General features: G+C 35.3%; 1 protein-coding gene across 5 annotated transcripts in view; it reads left to right on the top strand.

Annotated features, from left to right (window-relative positions):
• Window positions 1–21,809, top strand: part of PGAP1 (post-GPI attachment to proteins inositol deacylase 1) — a 43,736-nt gene that overhangs the window by 9,688 nt on the left and 12,239 nt on the right. For all 5 annotated transcript variants that reach the window (XM_030017882.2, XM_030017881.1, XM_041124433.1 and 2 more), the window contains exons 5-26: window positions 561–721; window positions 2,335–2,387; window positions 2,564–2,630; window positions 4,056–4,161; window positions 5,905–5,960; window positions 6,042–6,125; window positions 7,861–7,910; window positions 9,319–9,370; window positions 9,624–9,701; window positions 11,114–11,189; window positions 11,474–11,547; window positions 11,632–11,683; window positions 12,411–12,477; window positions 13,345–13,453; window positions 13,833–13,871; window positions 14,951–15,044; window positions 15,712–15,802; window positions 16,021–16,218; window positions 18,287–18,422; window positions 19,607–19,657; window positions 20,900–21,123; window positions 21,467–21,571. In XM_030017882.2, coding sequence (XP_029873742.1) covers window positions 561–721; window positions 2,335–2,387; window positions 2,564–2,630; window positions 4,056–4,161; window positions 5,905–5,960; window positions 6,042–6,125; window positions 7,861–7,910; window positions 9,319–9,370; window positions 9,624–9,701; window positions 11,114–11,189; window positions 11,474–11,547; window positions 11,632–11,683; window positions 12,411–12,477; window positions 13,345–13,453; window positions 13,833–13,871; window positions 14,951–15,044; window positions 15,712–15,802; window positions 16,021–16,218; window positions 18,287–18,422; window positions 19,607–19,657; window positions 20,900–21,123; window positions 21,467–21,571 — 2,023 coding nt within the window. The remainder of the gene's footprint in view (window positions 1–560; window positions 722–2,334; window positions 2,388–2,563; window positions 2,631–4,055; window positions 4,162–5,904; window positions 5,961–6,041; window positions 6,126–7,860; window positions 7,911–9,318; window positions 9,371–9,623; window positions 9,702–11,113; window positions 11,190–11,473; window positions 11,548–11,631; window positions 11,684–12,410; window positions 12,478–13,344; window positions 13,454–13,832; window positions 13,872–14,950; window positions 15,045–15,711; window positions 15,803–16,020; window positions 16,219–18,286; window positions 18,423–19,606; window positions 19,658–20,899; window positions 21,124–21,466; window positions 21,572–21,809) is intronic.

Below are 21,809 nucleotides of genomic sequence, written 5' to 3'. Positions count from 1 at the left end.
AAAAAAATGAAGTATAATCATTATGCACGTACTATACACTTCTTGAAAAGCTAGATTTTACTATGCTATAATGATGAAATATGTGCTCAGTGGTAATTGTGCTGCTATATGTAGATATTGAGGGAATTGGTGAAGGAAAGGAAACAGACATTTATTTTCATTATTCTCTGTGGCTCCTGAGAGGAATGGATTACCTTTAGCTTCTCAATACAAGCACAGTAGATCAAATTAATTCTCGCTCCTACAATTGATTGCAATGCAATGCTTCTTCCTTCCTGACTGTTTCTGGCTGTCCTTCAAATAAACCTATGGTTCGCTACTTTAACAATATATGTGCTCAGCTGATACAGAAAGTGTAGGTGTATCTGTCTTTCCCAACTGCTACTTCCTTGGCGTTAAAACAATAATTTTCCTTCCTTATATGAATCAAAAGTGATAATCAGAGCTTGAATGCCTCTAGGGGGGCTTACAGAAACGTTTAGTTAAATGTTTCTCTAGCTTTTTTTGTATATCAAATAGACTTATGGGGAAATTGTGATTGATTTTAATATATTTTATAGATTTTTATACAGCTGTAAACAATCATTGGATTCTAAAAGCCCAAGATTTAAGAAATTTAACTACCCTTTCTGTGGCGGGAGGATTCAGAGATTACCAAGTTCGTTCAGGACTGGCTTTTCTACCAAGATTGAGTCAACATGACAGTGCCTTATCTGTTGTGGTAAAAAAGCAAACTATTTTTTTGGTTTTGCATGGAGCTATGTTAGATAGCTTTTTATGTAACGCATGTATCAATGTCTAATTATAGTCTATATGTGCAGCATAGTATAACTAAATATGAAAATACTACCTGTGAAAACATGAAGTAGATAGTGTACGGTTATAAAATCATAAACGGTTGATGTAGTATAAATGAGTGTCCACTGGAAGAGTATGTGTTGCGGTTTATTTGAATCATCTACCACTTGGTACTGTTTCTTCTCACCACCTTCTTGCACCTTTTCAGTTCCAGAACTCAGGTTTTATTTTCCTGCATTTTTGCAAGAGATGTGTATATGGAGACTGACAGACGTGCAGTATAGAAGTAGACTGCTCGTTTGATTATGAAAAAGAGAGCTCTGGCTTGGAGCCTTCTTTTTGTATTCATTGTTTTTCAGAGAATTTAGGAATAGAAAGGATGTACTGGATCATCAAGTCCAGTCTTCTGCTTTTGCAGGAATCTATCTCCTTCCAAAATTAATCAAGAGACATCATAAAGTAGTTAGGTTTGTCATTCCATCCCCCCACCATCAACCTGTTCCCTACATGGAAGAAGCTGGAAAACACTCCCCAGTAGGGAGAAAATTTGTAATTTCCAACTTCCATTTATAGCACAAGACAGTTTTTAAATGTGTTTGTTCTGACATCAACTCGAAATGTAATCCGAAATAGTTGTCATTCCCTTGGTGTTTACCTCCCTGTCCGTTGTACAACAAGCTGTCTATAAATAGTCTCAGCTCTGATTCTGCTAGGCTAAGAAGATTAACTCTGCATTCCCTTTGTCCTAGTAACCATTCTCTCCATCTGCTCTACTTTCATTTCTCTTGAGTGTTGGTGACCAGAATTTTGCATGAGATCTCACATGTAGTGGTACCAATTCTTTCTCAAGTTTTCTTGGTTTTTGGTTTGTAGGTTTTGGGGTTTGTTTTGTTTTGTGGGTTGTTTTTTTGTGGTTTGGTTTGCTTTTTTCTTCCCAACTGTAATGCATTAATAGTTCATACTTTACTTGAATCAAGTTGTACAACTAGGTGATGAGCTCCATTTATGGGAGGTGTTTTTGATATTATTAGTCCCTAAAATACAATACATGTAATACACTTATACAAATGAATAGCTTCAAACTGCCCAGTTCTTTCTGCATGGTGTTCTGATGCTTCGTTCTGTTGAGGATGCCCTTGATTTTTCAGCAGCACCTTTCATTGGCATGAATCTATTCTTGTGTGCCAGCATCACTTATTAAAATAGTAAGATTAGTCATAGAAGCAGTCTTTGAAGAAATTTTTGGTAAGTTTCCTCCACACCATTATTTGACTTTTCACCATTAGTCTCTGCTATCTAACATAGATAATTTGGTCATTTTGTTTTACAAGTCCTGTTTTACAAGTGCTTCAGCACTTGTAAGATTTTTGATTGAAGAAGTCATTCTATTGTACCTTAGTCCCTGAAACTCTAAAGATAAATGCTATTCTTTTTAATAATTGTGCAAATATGTTTAAATAAGGAGACGAAAGGCTTGCTTAGAATTTTACAATGTTGAATGCTAACAAAATCTTAACTTTTTCCTTCCCCAAACAGAGCTCAGCTGTGCCTAGAGCTTGGGCCTCAACAGACCATCTCTCCATAGTGTGGTAAGCTAATGGAACAAAGGTTAATTGACTGACTGTGCATCCCTCTGTTCTCTACTATTATCACAGGACACAATAATTTAACTTCAGCATAATATTATTATAATGTCTCTTCTGACCATTTTTATTGCCCTGGATATCTCCTTTCTAGATTTACTTTTACTTATTCTGTCTTCTAGGTGCAAAGAATTGATCCTGGCTACCATTAGAGCTTTTTTTGATCTCATAGATGAAAATACAAGGCAGGTTTGTATATGTGATCTCCTGTATATTTCCCCATCACACTTTCTTCTTCCATCCCTGAATACTTAATTAGGACAAATATTACTCTATTGCCTATTATACAGGAAACTCCTTTTGATTATTTTAAGTCATGCTGAGAAAATTGTTGCCGTTTTGTACCAGCCACTGAAAAATCCCGTGGCTTTGTGTTGTTCAACCAACGTGTCAGAAATAATTAGGTATTAACTCAGTTTTTATTATTGACTGCTGGAGTATATTGATAGCTGGAGTGTGGACTGAACTTTTCTTCCATAATGCAGCAGGTTTAGTTGACCTTGCACCAGGATAAACAAATTTTGCTAGCTGTGCAGCTTTGAATGTGACCTCTTAATGCGTGTTTGAGATGCCTTCTCTGACTAGTATACAAAGGGTGAAAACTGGGATAGTTTAACTCAGACATACTACTTCTCAAACTTCCCCATGTGTTGTCACAGTGGCCAGCAAGCATTTGTGGTGTTCTTTTGCAAATAGCACTTACAAAAACAGAATGCAAGTAAAATACTAGTGTATTTGTTTACCTCCAGCTACCATTGTTTATTGCTTTTCTAAATAAATATCCCACATCTTACTTTTTGAAAACTGTTGGAGAAATCTCCCATTGTACTCTGTTCTCTTTCTGAAATGTTATGCAGCAATAAACATGAATTGGAATTAAGGTCCAAGAGGTTGTAAATACAAAAGAGCAGAGCCCCAGACATAAAAGTGGGAAGCTTCCAGGTGTGTTTTTTGAGGCTGTTTGGGGCAGACTTCTCTAGTTCCTTAGGTGTACTGACTTTAACATGGGATGTAGAGAGACAAAAAGGGGTACAGTTCTGGAGTTGACTGACAGTGTGCTGGTGGGTAAAACTTTTCAGAAATCAGTAGTAATGGCCACAATTTTGAAAAGCTGAATAGAGGAAAATTAGTCCTGGAAATGTGATTTTGGAAAACAACCCAAAACCCACAAAACGTGAATCCCAGTGTAGCTCTACAGCTATGTGGATGTTTGAAATACTAAGATGAGATGTAGTAAGCTGGATTTGTTAACTCAGACTAGTAAATATAAATGGGAGAATTGTCCTAAACGTAAGTGTTATTTCAGAAAGAATGGATGTGTGTCTATAAAGAAAGTTTAATAGAATGTTTTGCTTGTGTTAAGAGTAGGCAAGGATACAAAACTAAAAGTTTTAGCTATGCTTTATAACATGTAGATTTTCTGTACTGCAATGATTGACCATTGATGGCACTTTATTTGTTCAGATTATTGAATTTAGAATAGAAAGTGTACCATGTCTTCTAACAATATCTCCTGCCTCTCATCCCATAACTGTATTGCTAGCTATGATCATGTAATGATTGTAAATCACACAAATAGGTAAAATAAAATTTGACAATCTGCTCCTTTTTTAGATAACTGAGGATCCAAAGAAGAGAATGTCTGTACTGCATCACCACTTTGTGAGACACCCTGCAAAGACATTTGAGGAAAACCCTGAAGATTTTACGGAACTCACAGGTGTGCAGCAGTTTTCTTTTGAACAGGATTCAGTGATACTCCTTTGTTCATAGTTAATCTTCTCACTAACAAACTTCTAGAATACATTTTGTCCTTCTTCAGATATTGCTAAAATGATATATGGTTTACAGACCTAAACTATCAGCTTTTGTGTGTTTTCAGCACTAAATAGGTTAAAAGGGGTAGGAGCTAAAATCTGTCACTTTTATATAGCTTAGATTCTGGGGGATGAGCAGGAGTCATATTTATACCAGGGTGTCCAGTAGACAATCTCAGAAATTAGGAATAGCTGGATGTCAAAATGCAGTCTAAATGCTAATCTAAGCTTACATCCCATGCTTACAGGAAGGATGGTATCGGTGTTGTAGAGCCATTGTGTTAGTTTTGTGCTACTCCTGGAAATCCTGAATATTCAGATCTGCTTCATCAGTGACTTTTTTTTTCCATGACATGGCAGGATAAAATTGTCTGCACACTAATGGTTTCCTTGTAGCTGCTAAGAATGCATAGTTAAAGGTGAGAAATTTTGACTGCATAGAGTCTTGGGAACTAAACAGAACTTTTGCAGGGCACAGCTGTATTTCTAGTTTTGCTGAAGTTGGCTGAACCATTTTATGAAAACCATTTTATTTCATGAGTTTTCTTAATGTAATCTATTGCAGAAGAACTAAAGTAGCTTGAACTTTGGTGTCCAGTTTTGGCCACCCTGCTATAAGAAGGCATTTAGGCATTGACATATACTGAAGCAGAGGACCACCAAAATGGCTAGCTCCTGGGGCATAGGACATGGGGGAGAGAGGCTGAGTGAGCTGGTTTTGCTTCACCCTAAAGAGAATGCTGAGGGGGATCCTGTTGCTGTCTTCAACTACCTAATGAAAGATTGGAGAGAAGGCGAAGCTAGATTTTTCTCAGGGATGCACAGTGATAACACAATAGGCAGTAGAGTCCAGTTACAACAAAAGACATTCCAATTAGATATTAGGAAAAAATACTTCACCAGGAGAGTGGGCAAACACTAGAACAGGTGCCCAAAGAGGTTGTGGAACTGATTGTTTGTTTGCCTTTTTTGGGATCAGTTTTTAGCAATAAGGAGGAAAGTGTTTAAATTGGACTTCATGTTTGCATGGTCCTGTTTGTGGTGACCTCTTGACACTTAGCTAAATTTCTGTGATGAACTTGTTACTCTAGTTACATAGGAGAAAGATATTAATCTTCTTGCGTGATAATTTGCATTGTTTGCATCTCTGATCTCTTCATTATTCTTACTTTTTTTCTCCAGACATATCTTTAAACTGCTACTATTTTCTTGTACATGTTATTCACTTCATTGTTGACTTGCTTCTACACAAGTTTCTGTATTAGTTTTCTTAAAAGGCTGACAGGAACAAAGATTGGGGCTGTTTCTAATGTTGCCTCAGCTTTAATCAGTCACCCTGTAATTACATTAGTATAATTCTTATTTGTTTTGTTGCCTTGAGAGCTTTGTTTCAAGATCCATAGGGTTTTCATTTTACAATTAATATGTAGTAATTGGATCCTAGGGTTTTGCCATTTCCCGTGTAACTGATGATAAGTGTTGCATGTAATTCTAAGCAGTAGCAATCCTGAGTGTTGATTAAAGCTTATAAAGTTTACGGCCATTTACAGGTAAGATATAAGACCTTTGCAATAAGTAAAAGATAAGACTTTGGAGATAAGGATAATTGTTCCTGCAGTGTGGCTTATAAAAACATTTATTTTTAGGAGCCTTCATGTGGATTCCAGTCAAAGCCTCAAAATGGACTTATTCAGTTTACAATGTAAGTAATGTTTTTTTCTCATTGTGTTTTTATGTCTTTTTTTTTTTTTTTTACTAATGAGCAATTTTTTTTTCTTTTAAGGATTCTGATGGAAAATATTTCACATTTCCTCTTGCGAGCCACAGAAAATCATACAGTCATGTTTACTGTGAAAACAGTATGTTGGTGAGACTTCTTTAATGTCTGGAGTTTGTTTATAAAGCTGCATTTTTTAAATTTAGATTTGCTGCAGTTTTAAGGCAGTTTAATGAAGAGTTGTTGTAATTACTGACATCCATTTACATTCACAGCCTAACACATTGTGTCAGACGTACTTCCTGTTTTAGCTTGTCACAGTTAGTGTTCAAGATCTGAAACCTTCAATGCCACCTGAACCTCAAATTATTTTTGACTCTCTGATGGTTAGCCCCAGATTACTTTCTCCTTTAATTTAGTGCAGTTCCATATTGATGGTTTTGAATGAAGGAGTTATTTTTAGTGCTGCCAGGATTCAGCCATACTTCTAATTTGGGAAAGTTTTTTATAGGTTTGCTTTCCCGTAATAAAATATAAGTGATCCTGAAAGCCTACAGAGATCTTCCACTAAGCAGTGGAAGTGAATGGAAGCTAGATGAGAAAACAGTACCTTCTCAGTTGTCTCCTCAATTGAGAGGAGAGGCGATAATGTGCATTTCCTGTATTTTTAGCTCAAGACACATAAATTGAGCCAAAATGTTTTTTAAATTTTTTAAAAATATTTTTTTGAAAGGAATGAATGTAGTCTCTTGGCAAACTGGAGATGGATAAATATGCTTTTCACAATTACACAAGTATTTTAGATTAGTGGCAAGAGAATTGAGATGCTTTCCCGTTCCATCATGCCTGCCTGTTGCCATTCCTCCCCTTACCAAAGAAGAGGTTCACCATTGTGAAAAAAGATTGTATATTCTCTGTGCTGTCTAATTGTCCTTCCCAGTAGCACGTTCGGTATTTACACATTTGTTGTGATCTTAGTTGTGCTTTAATAGGGTAACTTTTGCCTTTGTTACAATATCTTAAAGTTAGGACTATTACTGCTTGAGGAGGAGGAGGTACAGAACAATGTCCGAGATACTTGCGTCATGGTGCTATCACTTCAGAACACTTAAATGCTCAAGGGGGGGAGCAGTAGAACATTAAAAAGCTACGGTATTCCTCAACTACTTAGGATAGTACCTTGAGATGTTTCTTTTAGTTAGTAAAGATTAAACTCTAATAAAATTGATTTTTACATCATATGTAAGGCAGATATTTTTTGTAAGAGAAATCATGAAAATTTGTTTGCTTAACCTGTATTCATTTTTAGAAAACGTATTGATTCATAACTACAAAAGGTGGCACAAAAGTTATTTAAAATGGTTCCTAGAAACCCCCACCTTTTATGCTTCATCTTTCCATCCTTGTAATTCCACGATTATGATATCAGACTTTTAATGGAGGATATCACTTGCTGTTAACACAGAAGTCTGACTTCATTGTGAAATAAAGCAAAAAAAAGTTGGTGGATATCTTTTATTTTAAATAATTGAGGAAATCTGAGACTGTTTTTATCATCATCTTTGCTTTTACACTTTGGCATTTGACATCCTTATGAGAGTTTGGTCACTATAGTGATTGCTGCAGACACACTTAATAGAAAAGGAGTGAGATGAAGATGGAAGTTTTCCTCATTTTATTAAGTTAATTGCACAAAGGCTCTGCTATCAGAGGATTTTTAGTTGCTGACATCTGGTGCACTGAAACAGTTAGCATGTAGAAATTTTGGAGAACATTATCAGCATTAACTCCTGCATTGTTTGGAGTAAAGAATTGCTATTTTTAATATATTTATAAGTACTATCACACATAGGTAATGTACTATTTTATGGTATTGACTTTACAGGACACAAGTAGCTGGATTTATGGCTGTATGAACAGTAATTCATCAACGTGGTGAGTATAAACAGTTCCTGTTCTTTATTCAGATGGATCTTGTGAGGCTATATTTGAAATTAAAGCATATAAAATATCCTCCTCTTTAGGAAGGAAGAGATTGGGAAGAAAAGTAAAATTCTTACTGTGAATAATTCATGCTTCCTGTATTACCAAGAAAACAGGAAAGAATAGGTTTTCTCAAAATTACTGCATGAATACAGATTAAAATAGGTGAACTTTTTCTTCTTTAAGCTGTTTTTTTGACCTTCCTAGCAGTGGAAAGTTGCTCTTGTTGCTCTCTTGTGGACACTACATGCTGTGCTGGAGTCCTAAATTGTGTGTTTTGTAGCATCTCTTTAGCATCCTATGACAGAAGACATCAAGTGTCACTCAGAGCCTTCAGAAGAGTGGATTGAAGCATCTCTTATTTTTTTTCTTATTCCAAAATCACTATTGTCATATGAAAAATATTTAGAAATGTGGGTGATTTAGTGAATATTTGAATCAGGTCATTACAATCGTTACAAAATGGATTTAAAACACTGGCTTAGCTCACATTTGCAAAGTAACCTCAGAGTAAATTCAATCTACCCTTCAGATTAGGGGAAGCTTCCAGGTGGAATTGAGCTAGCACAGTATTTATCTCTTCTGGGATCTGTGCTGAGGTGTATAGCCACAGAGTCTTGCCTCCAGCTGATAGCCAGATGTCATAATTATTTTTCCTAATCCAAGGAGAAGCTGGCTGTTACTCCTTTGTATAACCTTTGATCAGCATCAAGTGCAGGTTAGCCTAGTTCAGGACAGCTACCTAAAATGTCATCCAATAATAGTGGTTTTGCTGTGGACTGTGTCCTGAGGTCTTGTAACACTATTTAGAGAAATAGAAGTATCTTGGTATTCTAAAAATCATAACTTAAAATGACTGAATGAATGTGTTGCAGTTCAGTATGTTAACTTAATATAGGTACACACCATTTTAGAACTGCTGCAAACTTTGCAGCAGCTAACAATTTTTTTTATTTTATATGGTATGTTTTAGATATTCCCATAGGAAAAATTGGTACTTTTGACATTTAAAAAATGCTAATAAAACTGTGTTAATTCAATGCCAGTGCTGTTTTAGCTCAATAAGAGTTTTCATTGTGTCTGAAGTTGTATGGCTAACAACTGCTGAATGTTTTGTGTATGACAGAGTTAGTGCTTTGCTTAACTTGTTTTTGCAAAAACAAGATTTGCAATATCTGAAATGATTATAGTTTGATAAATTACTATGGTAGCTAACTGCAGTAGACCCAAACTTGTTCTCAATTTAAAATCATGTGAATCCATTTAGAGAGAGAGAAAAGCTGGTATATTAATCCACTGTCATAACGTAGTGTCTGCATAATGAATATGCTCATCCTTTAATGTGCATGAATTTTTACAGCCTGGAAGCTACTGATTTATCCTGGAGAGCTGAGTTACTTCCAACCACCAAGGTAAGTATTGTACATAACTTGTAGGAGGGAGAGGTGCTTTGTGGGGTAGTTGCATGTCATGGGAGAAGGATCTGTTCTATTTACAGCATTGGAACATGCAGTTGTACCCTTTCCTTGGGAATACAAGAGGTGGACATCTGGGAACTGGCAAGGGGCAAACGAAGGGGTGTGTTCAGTAATAGCTTTTATCTTTCTTTCTTTCTTTTTCTTTTTCTTTTTTTCCCCTTTTTTTCCTTTCTTTTTTTTTTTTAAGGTTGTAATACTGAAACTTCAGGACTATACTTCTTTGTCCCACATTGTCATTCAGGTACCACCCACAGTTGGCAACAAGGTAAAAAAAAAAAAAAAAAAGAAAAGGAAATGCAGAAATTGCTTGCTTAGTGTGTTCACAGCTTTCAGATGCTATGACAGAAGGAAAAGGAACTGTATTAAATAGGTGCTAAGTTACTTTGAGAAACCATAGACCTACGCTCCAGTGTGGTTTGAAGGTAACTTTGTTATATTCTGTAAGCTCAGAAACATTTTCATTTGATAAAATACCAAACACAAGGCATGAGTAGTACTTGAAACATACAAAGCAACAGTTCTCAAACCAGTCCTTAGAGTTCTTGTTGGAGATTCTAGTGTTGTTCTTCTTTGTTTTTCTTAATATTCTGATTGCATTCCTGAATATTTATCTTTTTGAACAGTCAGTTCTCTTATCCAGGGTAGTGGAGAATGCCGTAGATAATTGAAGACACCACATATGGATTCTGGGGAGCATGGTAGAGATATCTCTGCAAGCTCTGAGACCACACATGATGTGGTAGACTGAGTTGTGCAGAGTTTGATAGTTCTGAATCTCAGATGAGTTGGATATCTTTGCATCAAGGCCTCTCAGGATCCCAGTAAGAGGAATGTTTGCAGTGAATCTAAGCAGACTTTGTGTATTACCCAGCTGGGTCTGGCAGGCCTTTCTAGTTAGTCCTGAAAATGGCAGAACGCTGAGCTTGAATGTGTCTGTGGTATAATAAACCATGATCCAAGAAATTATTCACAGCTGAAGTGATTGTAATGTTCATCTATGTGTATATCTTCAGATAGTTGTGACAGAGACATCTTGCAGTTAAATTAGTAATAGACAACATTCTAGATAAGCAAAGATAGAAGAGAGATCACTTGTGAAATGTAACCTGCTAAGTTGCAGTCTAGTGTTAAATCTTGGAAACTGCTTTTAAAAAGTAAACAAATGCTGGATTTACAATGGGATGGAAAATAATTTTCAAGTGAACTAAATACTTATTAGAGATGGTACAACTCATACCTGCTGGATACGTTGCTTTGCTTTTGCATGATTAAACTTCAGGAGACAAACTAAAGGTTCTTGTTTTGCTTAGGAAATTGTATTCAGAGTTTGGACAAGTCACTCTCCTTTGTGACAAGCCCCAAAAAAAAGATGTACCTGAGAAGGAGGGATGTGAAGTGGTTTGTAGTCATTCTCAGCTGTTTGAATAGCCTTTTGAAGGCTGTTGCAAATGGGTGAGAGCTAGAGTAACCTGGAAGTCATGCTTAAGCTATCCAAAATTGTACTGCTGTGTACAGGAACAAACTACCTGCCAGTTCCTATCAGTGGAGTGTGGAGAGGTGGCTTTTCAGTATTTGTGTCCTGGACTCTGCCCAAGTCTGTGAATAGAATTTGACAACTGCAAAGGCTTTATAGTCTTGTGCTTGGTTTAGATCTGTGTTTAATTTCCTGAATTGCAGTATACTTTGGACTGTGAATTCTTCAAACAGGATTCCAGAACAGTACAGCTTCCTGTAACACATCTTTTTTCATTTGGTAAGTATAGCATATTACTTTTGGAAAAAAATGGAAAACTAATATTACTAACATTTGGATAATAAATTTGCCTAAAAATTCCAATGGTCACGAGGTTTTCTGGGGTTTATTTTTACTAAAGTTAATACTGCTTTTGTTAGTAACAAAGAAAGAAATAATAAATGTGGGGGTTTTGACTAACAGATATAGAAGCACATAAGTATCCTGGAAAAAAAAAATATCTGAAGATGTAGTGAGTTCTTAAATAATTTTATCTAATACGTAAAATAATACATCCTTTACAGGGCTTTCTTCAAGCAAAATTCTATTAAATTCAACAGGCTTACTTTACAATGTACAGCTCCAGCACTTTAACCGAGTAAGAATACTACTTAATATTTTAAGCTAAGGTAACCACTGTTTGGAGAATGTAAGTGATTTTTTTTTTTTTTTAATGTTCTAGATATATCAAGCTTTCAAAATTTATATAGAGAGCCACTGCCAGTCACTCAAAGGTAAACATAAGTCTTCTAAAGAATAAATTTATAAACCAAAGCTTGTTGAAAATTCTCAAGACTGAAGCTGGTGGAAACAAAAGTACTCTCATACAATGGGGTTTAAGCAGTACTGTTATAATCTGCTCAAATGTCTCTACTAATATCTCTCACTTCACACTTTTTGTTAAGAAGGATAGCTCAAAGAAAATGTGGAATTAGTCCTCATGTGTTTGTTTTTCTTATGTACCAGCAAAGGGAAGTTGAACTTTCAGCAGAATCCTGCTGAATGTTGAAAGTGTTTCTCAAGAATAGCACATTTGGCTAGGATTTTTATTTGCTAATTATGGGACTCAAATGTGAATATTGAGCTACATAAGCTTAAACAAAATGGGATGCTAAAGGACTTGTTTACAAAAAAAAAAAAAAAAAAAGGTGATGGATTTATGAGCTTGAGGTTACAGCTCTGTATTGAAAACCAGAAGTTTTCCCATAGCTGTCCTGCCTTTAAATACTTATGTCTCACTGTCTTGTTCTGTAACAGTGTGAGTTAAAAAATGTCATTTTTGTTCAATGCTAACTGCCCTGATCTGCATTGCAATGTCAACTGCAATGTAACTGCAAGCCCAGTGATTCTGTATAGTGATCTATATGCCACCTTTGTTTTACTTACCTTTTAGTTTTTGGAGACAGTTGCCACATCTTGTTCTTAATTGATTTTATATTTTTTAATTCTCTTCCATTTCAGAAAGAAAACCTAGTGTTTACAGACTTCATGTACCCTGGTCACATGAAGACTCAATAATTGTAGCAAAGTAAGGACTTTTAACAATTATAACTTCTTGATATGAAGAATGTTTGCATCCTGTTGTGGTAAAATTTCTGATATGAGATAACTTCTCCAGTCTTAAGTGTTTGCTTTCTACATCTTTTCCTCATTTACCTTTCTGCCCTTGTTGACAAAGTTGTTTTGACTTTTCCTCAGAATAAGAGTATCTACTAATTGTTTAATAGTTCTTACTAATTTTCTCAAAAAGGGGGTCAGATTTGCTGGTCTGAAATCTCAGCATAATCCTTGACCTCCTCATGAGTGGGAAATAGAGGCTGCTCTGGATGCTGGATTCGTCCTGTAAGCCAGGGTTTGGATCACACAGCAGCCCGAAGTTGCTTCAGCAGCACAGTCCTAACAAAATCAAATGATATGGCTTGAAATATGTGTCGCTCATGAATGGCAGTTAAATAACCAGGCTTTATTTTAGATGGTTGGAAAACTTTTCCTTGTCTATTTTAGAGGCCTTATGGATACCTCCCTGTTTTCCCTGCCCTGTATTTTCTAACAATGTCATACTTGCAGGAAACTGAATTGTATTCTTAAGAATCTGTCCTTCCCATTCTTGTCACTCAGCATATTTACATGTTCTGTGAGGCAGTGTGTACACTGATGCTAAACTTGTCTGTTTTTCATTAGCACTGTGCCCCTTGATAGTTCAGAGGACAGTGGACTGAGAATGTTACGTAGTTCTTTGTGATAGCATAAATAAGTTCATTATAACATTTCGTTTATAGCTTGTGATGACAGTTGGTGTACTAGATATGCTTTACGTGCACTTGTTGAACACGAAGGCATGTTTGGCTTTTTTTGGTTATAAGGACAACAATTACCAATTAAGTTGCTGTTTCAGAGTTCCGTCTTTTACGGAGATTTCTGCAAAACTGCATATTGCTCAGCCTCAAAATGACGGCAGGGTTCCAGAGTTAAATATTTACTCTTCCTCAGACTGTCAGTATGAAGTGAGTAATACAAATTTATTTTATAGCTACTTTGCGTTGCTGTATAATTTTTGCAAAATTCAGTCTTTTAAAACATGTAGCTAATTAATCAAAATAAATACTAAGCAAATCTAAAGGTGGGCTGTTTGGCCTTTTTGTAAATGTAGTACATGTTACAAGTATTTTGCAACAGCTGGAGTAATATTGAAAGTTGGGCTCTCATTTCTAACAAAAACTTCAATGCATTTGTTTTTGAAAAGTCAGTAGTAAGCTGTTGTACATTTTAGTTATGGGATTGCTGTATTCTAATACTTAAGTTGGCTTCTTAAAAATAAAAGTATTTTGTTCTTATGCTTACCATTGTAGAAAATAATAAAATATTTCTTTTTTTTTTATCAAGGTAATTCTGAAGACGTCAGTTTTACAGGTTCTTGGGCAAGTAAGAAAACCTTCTAATACTAGATTGTTTTTTATTTCAGTAGCATCTATAGAAGTTTTCCCTTCCTCCCTTCCCTTCTTGATGCCAAGAGGAACACTATTCAATGATCACTTAAAATCTTGTCACTTGGCAAGGCATCTCATCTGGATAAATGTCAGGCCTCAGTTTTCAGACGAGTAGAAAAGCACTCTAGCTCTAAAGAGCTAATGTAAATCTTGAGCATTTGGCTTTGTGGTTAGCCAAATATCTGTAAAAGAATGACACTGTAGGTCACTTTGACTTTCTTGCCTGATGAGTCAGTAGTGTTAAAACTTTAAAATACATTTGGCATCAACTAAAAGTTAGGAAAAAAGTCTAAGTAGATCCATATGCTCCTTTTCAATAAATTTTCTTTGGTTATCAATGAAGAATACATTTCGACATTGGTATCAGTAAAAATAGACTAGCCATCTGCAGTTTCCTGATTCTAAAAAGCAATTAATTCGCAAGCATCTAAGTATAATGCTGGAATATTACTGGCAAGTTTCTCTATTTTAGTGTATGCATTTATATCAAGGATTTTTCAGTTTGTTATCATTTTAGAAGAATTTATATGCTATTTTATATATTAATCATGACTTAGGATAGTGAAAGCCAATTAAAACATACATGAAATTGCTTCCAAAAATTCTTTGCCCAAAAGCATATATAAGTATATGCAGGTTTTGCTTGGAAAGTGGCCTTTTGCTTTTAATTTTTAAAATTTTTTTTAATGAAACACCATTAACATGCTACTTTATTCTTTTAATACTTGTCTTGACTGGAAAAAAACCACATTTGTTTATAATTTGGTCGTTTATCAAAACATGTTTGATTAGCTGTTTATGAGAGATCCAAGTATTTTCCATATATAACATAAATTGCTAATGGTGGTTATCAAATACTTATGCATCAAAATGAGAAACTGTTTGAAATTTTAAGAAAGATTTTCTAATCACATAATCATGCTGGCTTCATGATAATATTTTTGTGTGTGTATTTTTCTTAATATATTTTTAAATATATAAATTAAAACTTATCCTTATATCCTTGTTTTTCAGATAATAAGGTTCCATGCTGGCGCTCTTCCTGTCTATGTTGTTTCTAATATTTTTCTTACTTATGGAGGACAATTGAGCACACTGATGTCAACAGGTAACCTTCTAGAAAAAATATTTTTTTTCTGTCACAAGTGATTTTACAGTAATTACTTATCCAATTTACTGTTGAAAGACTAGCTAGTTGTGAATTTTTTTTAAGCTAAGTATCATTGAACTTGTGCAAGTACTTGGATCTATGCTCTTCATTTTCAGTTTTTGTTTGTTGGTAGTTCTCCAAGCTTGTGTTGTAGGAGAGTATTTCCTTATTATTTTACTCTGCAGTCCCTTCTTTGTGAATGATTGGTGTTGCACAATATTTTAGAATTAATAGAAGTCTGCTTAAAAAGAAATGTAAAAGTTTAAAATATATTGTTAATATGCACAAAACACTTTATTTCTTGCATGAAGATGAGATTTGCAGACTAACTTTTAGACATGTCTTCAGACAAAATGCATTTTTATTTAAATTCAGGTGGTGTTTGTAACAAACTCTGTAATCTTTCTAGAAGCTCTTGTGACATATTACCTGAATATGAGTGATCCAGTGAATAAGGGCATTGATGATGAAGTATGCTGACTTACAGTACTGTTACAAGATGTGGTTATCTTGTTGTAAAGTAAACTTTCAAACCTTTGTCTGAATTTACTTTTTGTTTTGGATCTTCTTTGTTAAAGTTCATGACAAAATAATAACTATAAATGCTTTCTGTTCTTGGTTCTAGGCCAATGTTCAGACTTTCCCCTTGAACTAGTTAGGACAGCTAAACCCTACAAAGTAGAACCTCTTATAAGCATTGTTGTGTTTCTGCAGGGGTGAGTCTGCATAACTTACTTATTTATTTAAAGCAGTTTCCAAAACAGAAGTTTCAGTAAAACTATTGGTGGGGAAGAATATTATTTTATCTGTAGTCATTGTGAATACCTGACTGTGATTTTGTTTGAAAGGCTGTAGTAGGAGGTATAGTTGATATGTATCTTAATGTAATGGTGATTGGAAATGATAAGTAATACTGCTTTCATGTTTTTGGCAGGTTTAACTGGTTTAGAGAGATATGGGAATCACTGTCACTACCAGAGGTGGATGCTGCTGTACTGAGTAGTCAGGATGCATGGTTCCCCCTTGTGTCCCTGATTCTATTTCTTTTTGGGACAGGCATTGCCTACTGGAGTGGAGTATTTTTCTCTACATCTCTGAGACTCTTCTCTTCATTATGGTTAACTCTGATTAGGTAAAACAATTATGCTATATGATTATGCTCTTTTAGATGACTGTGACCCTGTCAATTTTTTTCTGTGTCCTTCAGCGTGAATGCTTGGGCAGGTTAAATTCTGCAGTATAGTTCATACATGGTTTTAGCCATCTGGGTTTGTCAATGTTAAGTACTAAAGAAGTATGACGATTGCCTCATATTCCTTATTCCACATCTCCAAAAGGGAATGTAAAGGGCTTTCTTGTTTCCTTCACCAGCTGTTATGAAGGTTTTCAGTTTGTTTTTGAGGAAAGCTTGTTGGGGAAAAGAAAGCAACTGAACTATTCCGTTTTCAGCAGCCCAGAAAATAAATACATATATTTAGAAAAGGGGCTGTAAACATTGCAATCCATTCCTTATTGTTCATATTGGATAAACTGCATTAAAGAATCCAAACAGGTTTGTAAAACAAAAACTTCTTGGGTGTTAATTTCACCCTACAAGACTAATTGATTTTATAGATCTAAGAACACTGGAATGTTTTTGCTTGTAGAGATGAATATTCAAATATGAAAGGGGTTTTAAAAGAAGCAAGGAAAATAAAAAGATTTTGAAAGAGTAAATTAGTAAATTGGATAACATGCTTAGCTATTGTGAGAAGAGTCAAACCATTACATTGATAACAGTCCTCAGCTAGATTTGAGCCAATTCTCTGTCTCCAGAAAGTTGGTTGGGATGCTTTTTACTCAGAAAATGTCCACTAAATGAACTCTCTCTTTTTTTGTCACTAGCGCTTCTGGTCTTATTCTACCAAATAATAGATGTTGTCTCAGCTATTTCTTCTCAGCCATCTTGTTTATAAATTACAGTGGATGCTCAGAAATTTCAGTATTAGTTTTAAGTGATGAAGTGATAAACTTAAGTTTTGAAACTATTATGAAATTTTTAAGAGTTTATCTTAATTCATACTCTTTCATTAAAGCTCTTTATTTCTTGCAAACCCCGAGAATGTCTTGGGCAGAGGCAGGAAAATAAGATTTTGTGTGTCTGCCTGTAAGTCAGCTGGTTCATTTTGAAATTCTAGGACCTTACACATGTTTTGATCTAGTCCTGAAATTCTTGGGGCGGAGGGGGGAATTCTATAAATCTCTCTGAAGTAGATTGTATTCACTTGACTCCTGCTTAGTGTTCTAAAATGATCTGATATGGCCAGCAGCAAAAAATTTGTCACTAGCTGTCTGTGGAATTCTTCTTGTCAACTAGCTTTCTTTTTGTGGTTATTTTCAATATTTGTTGCAAAGGCTTTTAAAATTGTGTTTTCCAAATAATACTTTTTCTGTTTTCAATGTCTATTTTAATACTGGAATGTCCCATAAACATCCAGGACTTTTTCATAGTTCTATTGCACTTCCTCCCTGCCCCGTTCCCCTCATTGTTACACGTTTTCAGTTCATCTTTGTTGTTTCACGTTCGTACTTGTCTTTTAGTCATATCAGCTGGAATCCAGAAACTTAAAATAAGCTTTTCTGTTTCTCTCAGACTGAGCAAGCAGAAATTCCTGTTTGGGAAGAATGTTTGTCACAGAATTAATCTCTTGGAGACTTACTGTTGTATGCTGCTGTACTATCATTGAACACTGCAGTGCATTAATGTTTGTAGTAGGAGTCACTTTCGTGATGCAGTTGTGCAGTAATAATAATAAGATACTCATTCTCTTGGGCTGAACAGAAGAACTTAGTGACTGATGCAGATCTACAGTTAGCATTATCTAATGCTTTATGTTCACCAACGTATCCTTTTACGTTCCCCAAAGTAAAAATAATACATTAGTTACATTCTGGAAGGTGTAAGGTTGTTTTGTTAGTTCATTTGATAAGAACGTTTGGGGTTGGGGTTTTTTCTGTGGTGGTTTTTTTTTTTGTTTTTTTTGTTTTTTTTGCAAAGTAGCATATGTAGCAGTTCATATATATGGTTAAATTTGTCTAACTATTTTTTTAATCAATATTCAGGAGCAATTTATTCTTTTCAGTCATTCACAAAAAATTAGTCTTTGATCTTTGTAGTTTGATGTTACAAGAGTATAACAGCAGTTTTGTCTTTTTTTTAGACCTACTGTACTTCAGAAAGATAACAAGTTGATTACACCCAGAAGACTCTGTGGGGTGTTATCCCTTGCTTTGGTTAGCTGGACCACTTGCGGTGCATTTGCTGTATTCATTATTTACCTTCAATACTTGTTTAAGGTACTGAAAGGCTAAACGTCTTGAATTTATAACTGAATTCAAAATTTTGTATGCTTTGAATTAACCCCAAGTTAAAAGCAAAAATACAGATTATGATTTTTTCATACTTAAATGTTATTATTTGCATATTTGAAATAGGTCTTTTTTTGAACTTAATCAGACTCTCACAATCTTGTAATCTTTAGAATTATTTTGTTCTTTTGCTAATGCTTTTTCCAAAGAAAGGTACAGTCCCATATGCCCACTACAATAATGTATATAATTGTGATTTGTAACTTATGGATAGGTAATGTTATAAAATCAAAGAATTATAAGTCCCTTGAAGAGAAACCTTAGCAAAGAGAGGACTTGGAATGTTCTGTCGAATACTTTTTATCTTTAAAGACTTTTCACAAATCTTTATTGAGTAAAAGGAAGGAGGGTGGGTATATTGTAGAATTAGGATAGTCTTACTGTATGTCTAATCTGATCCCTTGGCTGGTGCCACAAAGATCCATATTTAGTTCCTGTCATTCAGTTTCCATGGTCTTCCTTGCATCAGAGCATCTAACTTATCTGATTCACCCTATGGTTATATAGCTGCTAAATCAGCTACTATACTTAGCTACTAGGGAAGCATTGGAGCATGCATCTGGGAGTAGGGGCACAAAGCAGAGCAGCTTACAGGTGGTCTGAAGTAGGTAGGTGGCAGCTGAAAGCACAGCCTGAGGAACAGGTCTATCTCTAATTGAGCTCCCTGTGACAAGGTTACCTTGTGAAGGGTGTTCCCATGCTGACATTACTCCCCCTTCTGCAGTAAATCTTTGACATGGGACTTTTCCTACGTGGCCTGTTTATGGGTTTCTGCAGAAAGTGAAGTAGAGCTGAATTAGGAGGAGGAGGAGGTGAGCAATATGCAGATTTTCCACTCTGTATTCTCTGTCAAGCACAGTGGAAGGGGAGAAAGCAGAGCAGCGTAAGTTTTCTCTCTGTGCTTGGAAATTCTTCCTTAAGAGAGCGCTTTGAATGCTGCTGATAAAAAAGGCAGAGGGAGTTTCTTGCATTGCAGCTCCATTGGGGCCCTAGAATTATCTAGCTATAAAAAGGGTCAAAAAATAACTAGCCCAATTTTTTTTTTTCTTGTATACTACAGCTTTTGTGTGAAGAAACATTAGTAAAAAAAAGCCGAACTGTCTGTCTTACAGGTTATAAAACTACATGTGAATGTAAGAGCAGAACAAAACATGCTTAATGGGGTAGGTCTGTTTCCTGCTTCTGTTGAAAATTGTGACCAAAAATTGTTTGGCAAACCTATGCATTATGAATTGTTATTGTCTTGCCTTGGTAGTATTAGGCTGTGCTGTGATGACTGGGTGACTGTAGTTTACTTACTGTATGCATGATGTGAAAGAAAAGCCAGGACACGAGTAGTCTGTTCCATCACACATGACACTTGCATTCACTGCTCAAGATCACTGCAGTGTGAACTTGTCTGAAGTTCCTTGAAGAAGAAAACGTAGTCTCTGAATACATACAGAACAATAGTGTTTGTCTAAATTTTGGTATTTGATTATGTATGCCTTATCTAAAGAAATAAATTTAATTTGTAGCTAATAGCCTATACCACAGGTAAATATTTTTTTCCAGATAGGTAGTTTGTAGGTTTAGGGTTTTTTTAATCGGGAGATGACGTATATGATTTATGAGATGGATATGGACTGAGATGGCAGTAAATTGGGAACCATTTAAAAAGGAGTGAAGAAGTGTTTGGTTTCATGCATTGTGAACTTTTTTTTTCCCCAGTTACTTTAGGGTGTAGGATCCAAGATGTAAGCATGTGTGGATACAAGCATATAATAACTACCTGTTCTTTTTTGCGAACATAGTTAAAAAAGCAGTCTGTCAGAAAAAGTTGTTGACAGTTTTCTTTGGGTTTGAGTGGTTTTTGTTCATTTAGTTTTAAATCCTCTCCTTCTTTTCTTTCATCTCCATATAATATTTTTTTGTTTTGTTTCATTTGTGGGGTGCTTTTTTTTCTGTCATTGGAAGTTACCATCTGCTAGCTCATAGTTTATCTTTGCTATTTATTCCTACAGCTAATATTGTACTCTTGGTTGCATTACCTCCTGTATCTTTTTCTGTGAATGATCATCTGTGATTTTCACCCGCATGCTTTATTACTCCTTTTATTCTGTTCTTCCTCCTTCCAGGAACTCCATTTCTTATCACTGCACTGGTGTCAGAGCATCTCCACTCTCCATTTTTTTCTTCCAAAGACATATAAAATATTAGTGTAAGAGAAATTTCTGGTTAAATCTAGGTGTTTTAAAATTGAACTATTGAACTTTGCTTTTGATGGCTTTTTGAGAGAGAAATTGCAAATTTTCTTCTTAAATCAGAGCTGGTATGATACTGTTGTGACAGTTTTTCCCTCCTCCCTCAGCATGGGTTCTTACAAGCCCGTGCATGTTTTTATGACTTTTGCCTTTTATTTTCAGGATTCAGACTGCTCAAAAGAAACTTCACAGAACTCCAGTATATACACAGTCAAAAACCAGAGTTCAACGGACAGTACCATAAAAGCAACACAATCTCTTTCCAACAGTACAACAATTGCTGAAGCTGTTAACAGTCTTAAGATGCATGTTACAATTCTCAATTTATTCACATGGATTGTGCTGCTCAACTTGCCATCTCTAATTTATTGGTTAAAAAATCTCAGGTAACTTCTTAAATTGCCAGTAAGGTGGACAAAAAGAATAAGATAGTAAAAATTGTGTATGTTTGACTCTTTACATTATTAGCTACCTTATAGTATCAAAGACTTCTGTTAATTATAATTGTTTTTTCTATGCAATCTGGTTTACGTTATGGTATAAGTAGGTGTTAAGTGAATCAGTGATATGCTGAAGGAAGTAATGATTCAGAAAGGATTTAAAGCCAGGCTGTGATGCCATATACATTTCATGTATGTGTGTTGTTATCAGCACATGCTTGTTCCCAACTTGGATTTTATTTGGTAGCCTAGTTTAGAAGTAACATGCTTTTTAAACCATTTTTTCCAGGTACAGTGTTAGACTTGATCCTGATCCATGTAGATCTACAGCTATTATCCTCGTATGCATTTTAGAAATTCTCATGAATTCAAGTACTTCTGAAGTGAAATCAAGGTACTGTAGCCTAACCCCCAGTTTTTGTTTTCCTGCTTCTTTGTTACTACTTCCCTTTCTGTGGTAAATCTTAATTTATGCTGCACAGAAATGTAAGTGTTCAGCCTACATAGCGATTCATAAACTCATATGGCTAAATCTTAAAGACTGGGTAAAATGCATGCAAATTACCTGCAGTTCAGCTAAGTGGAGAAAATCACTGGTATTTACCACATGGACTTAAATGAAGTATTTGCTA

This window comes from Aquila chrysaetos, chromosome 6 (genome assembly GCF_900496995.4).
Source record: "Aquila chrysaetos chrysaetos chromosome 6, bAquChr1.4, whole genome shotgun sequence".
NCBI lineage: Eukaryota > Metazoa > Chordata > Aves > Accipitriformes > Accipitridae > Aquila > Aquila chrysaetos.
The sequence above is the reverse complement of the archived record's forward strand: the minus strand, read 5'-3'. Positions and strand labels throughout refer to the sequence as shown.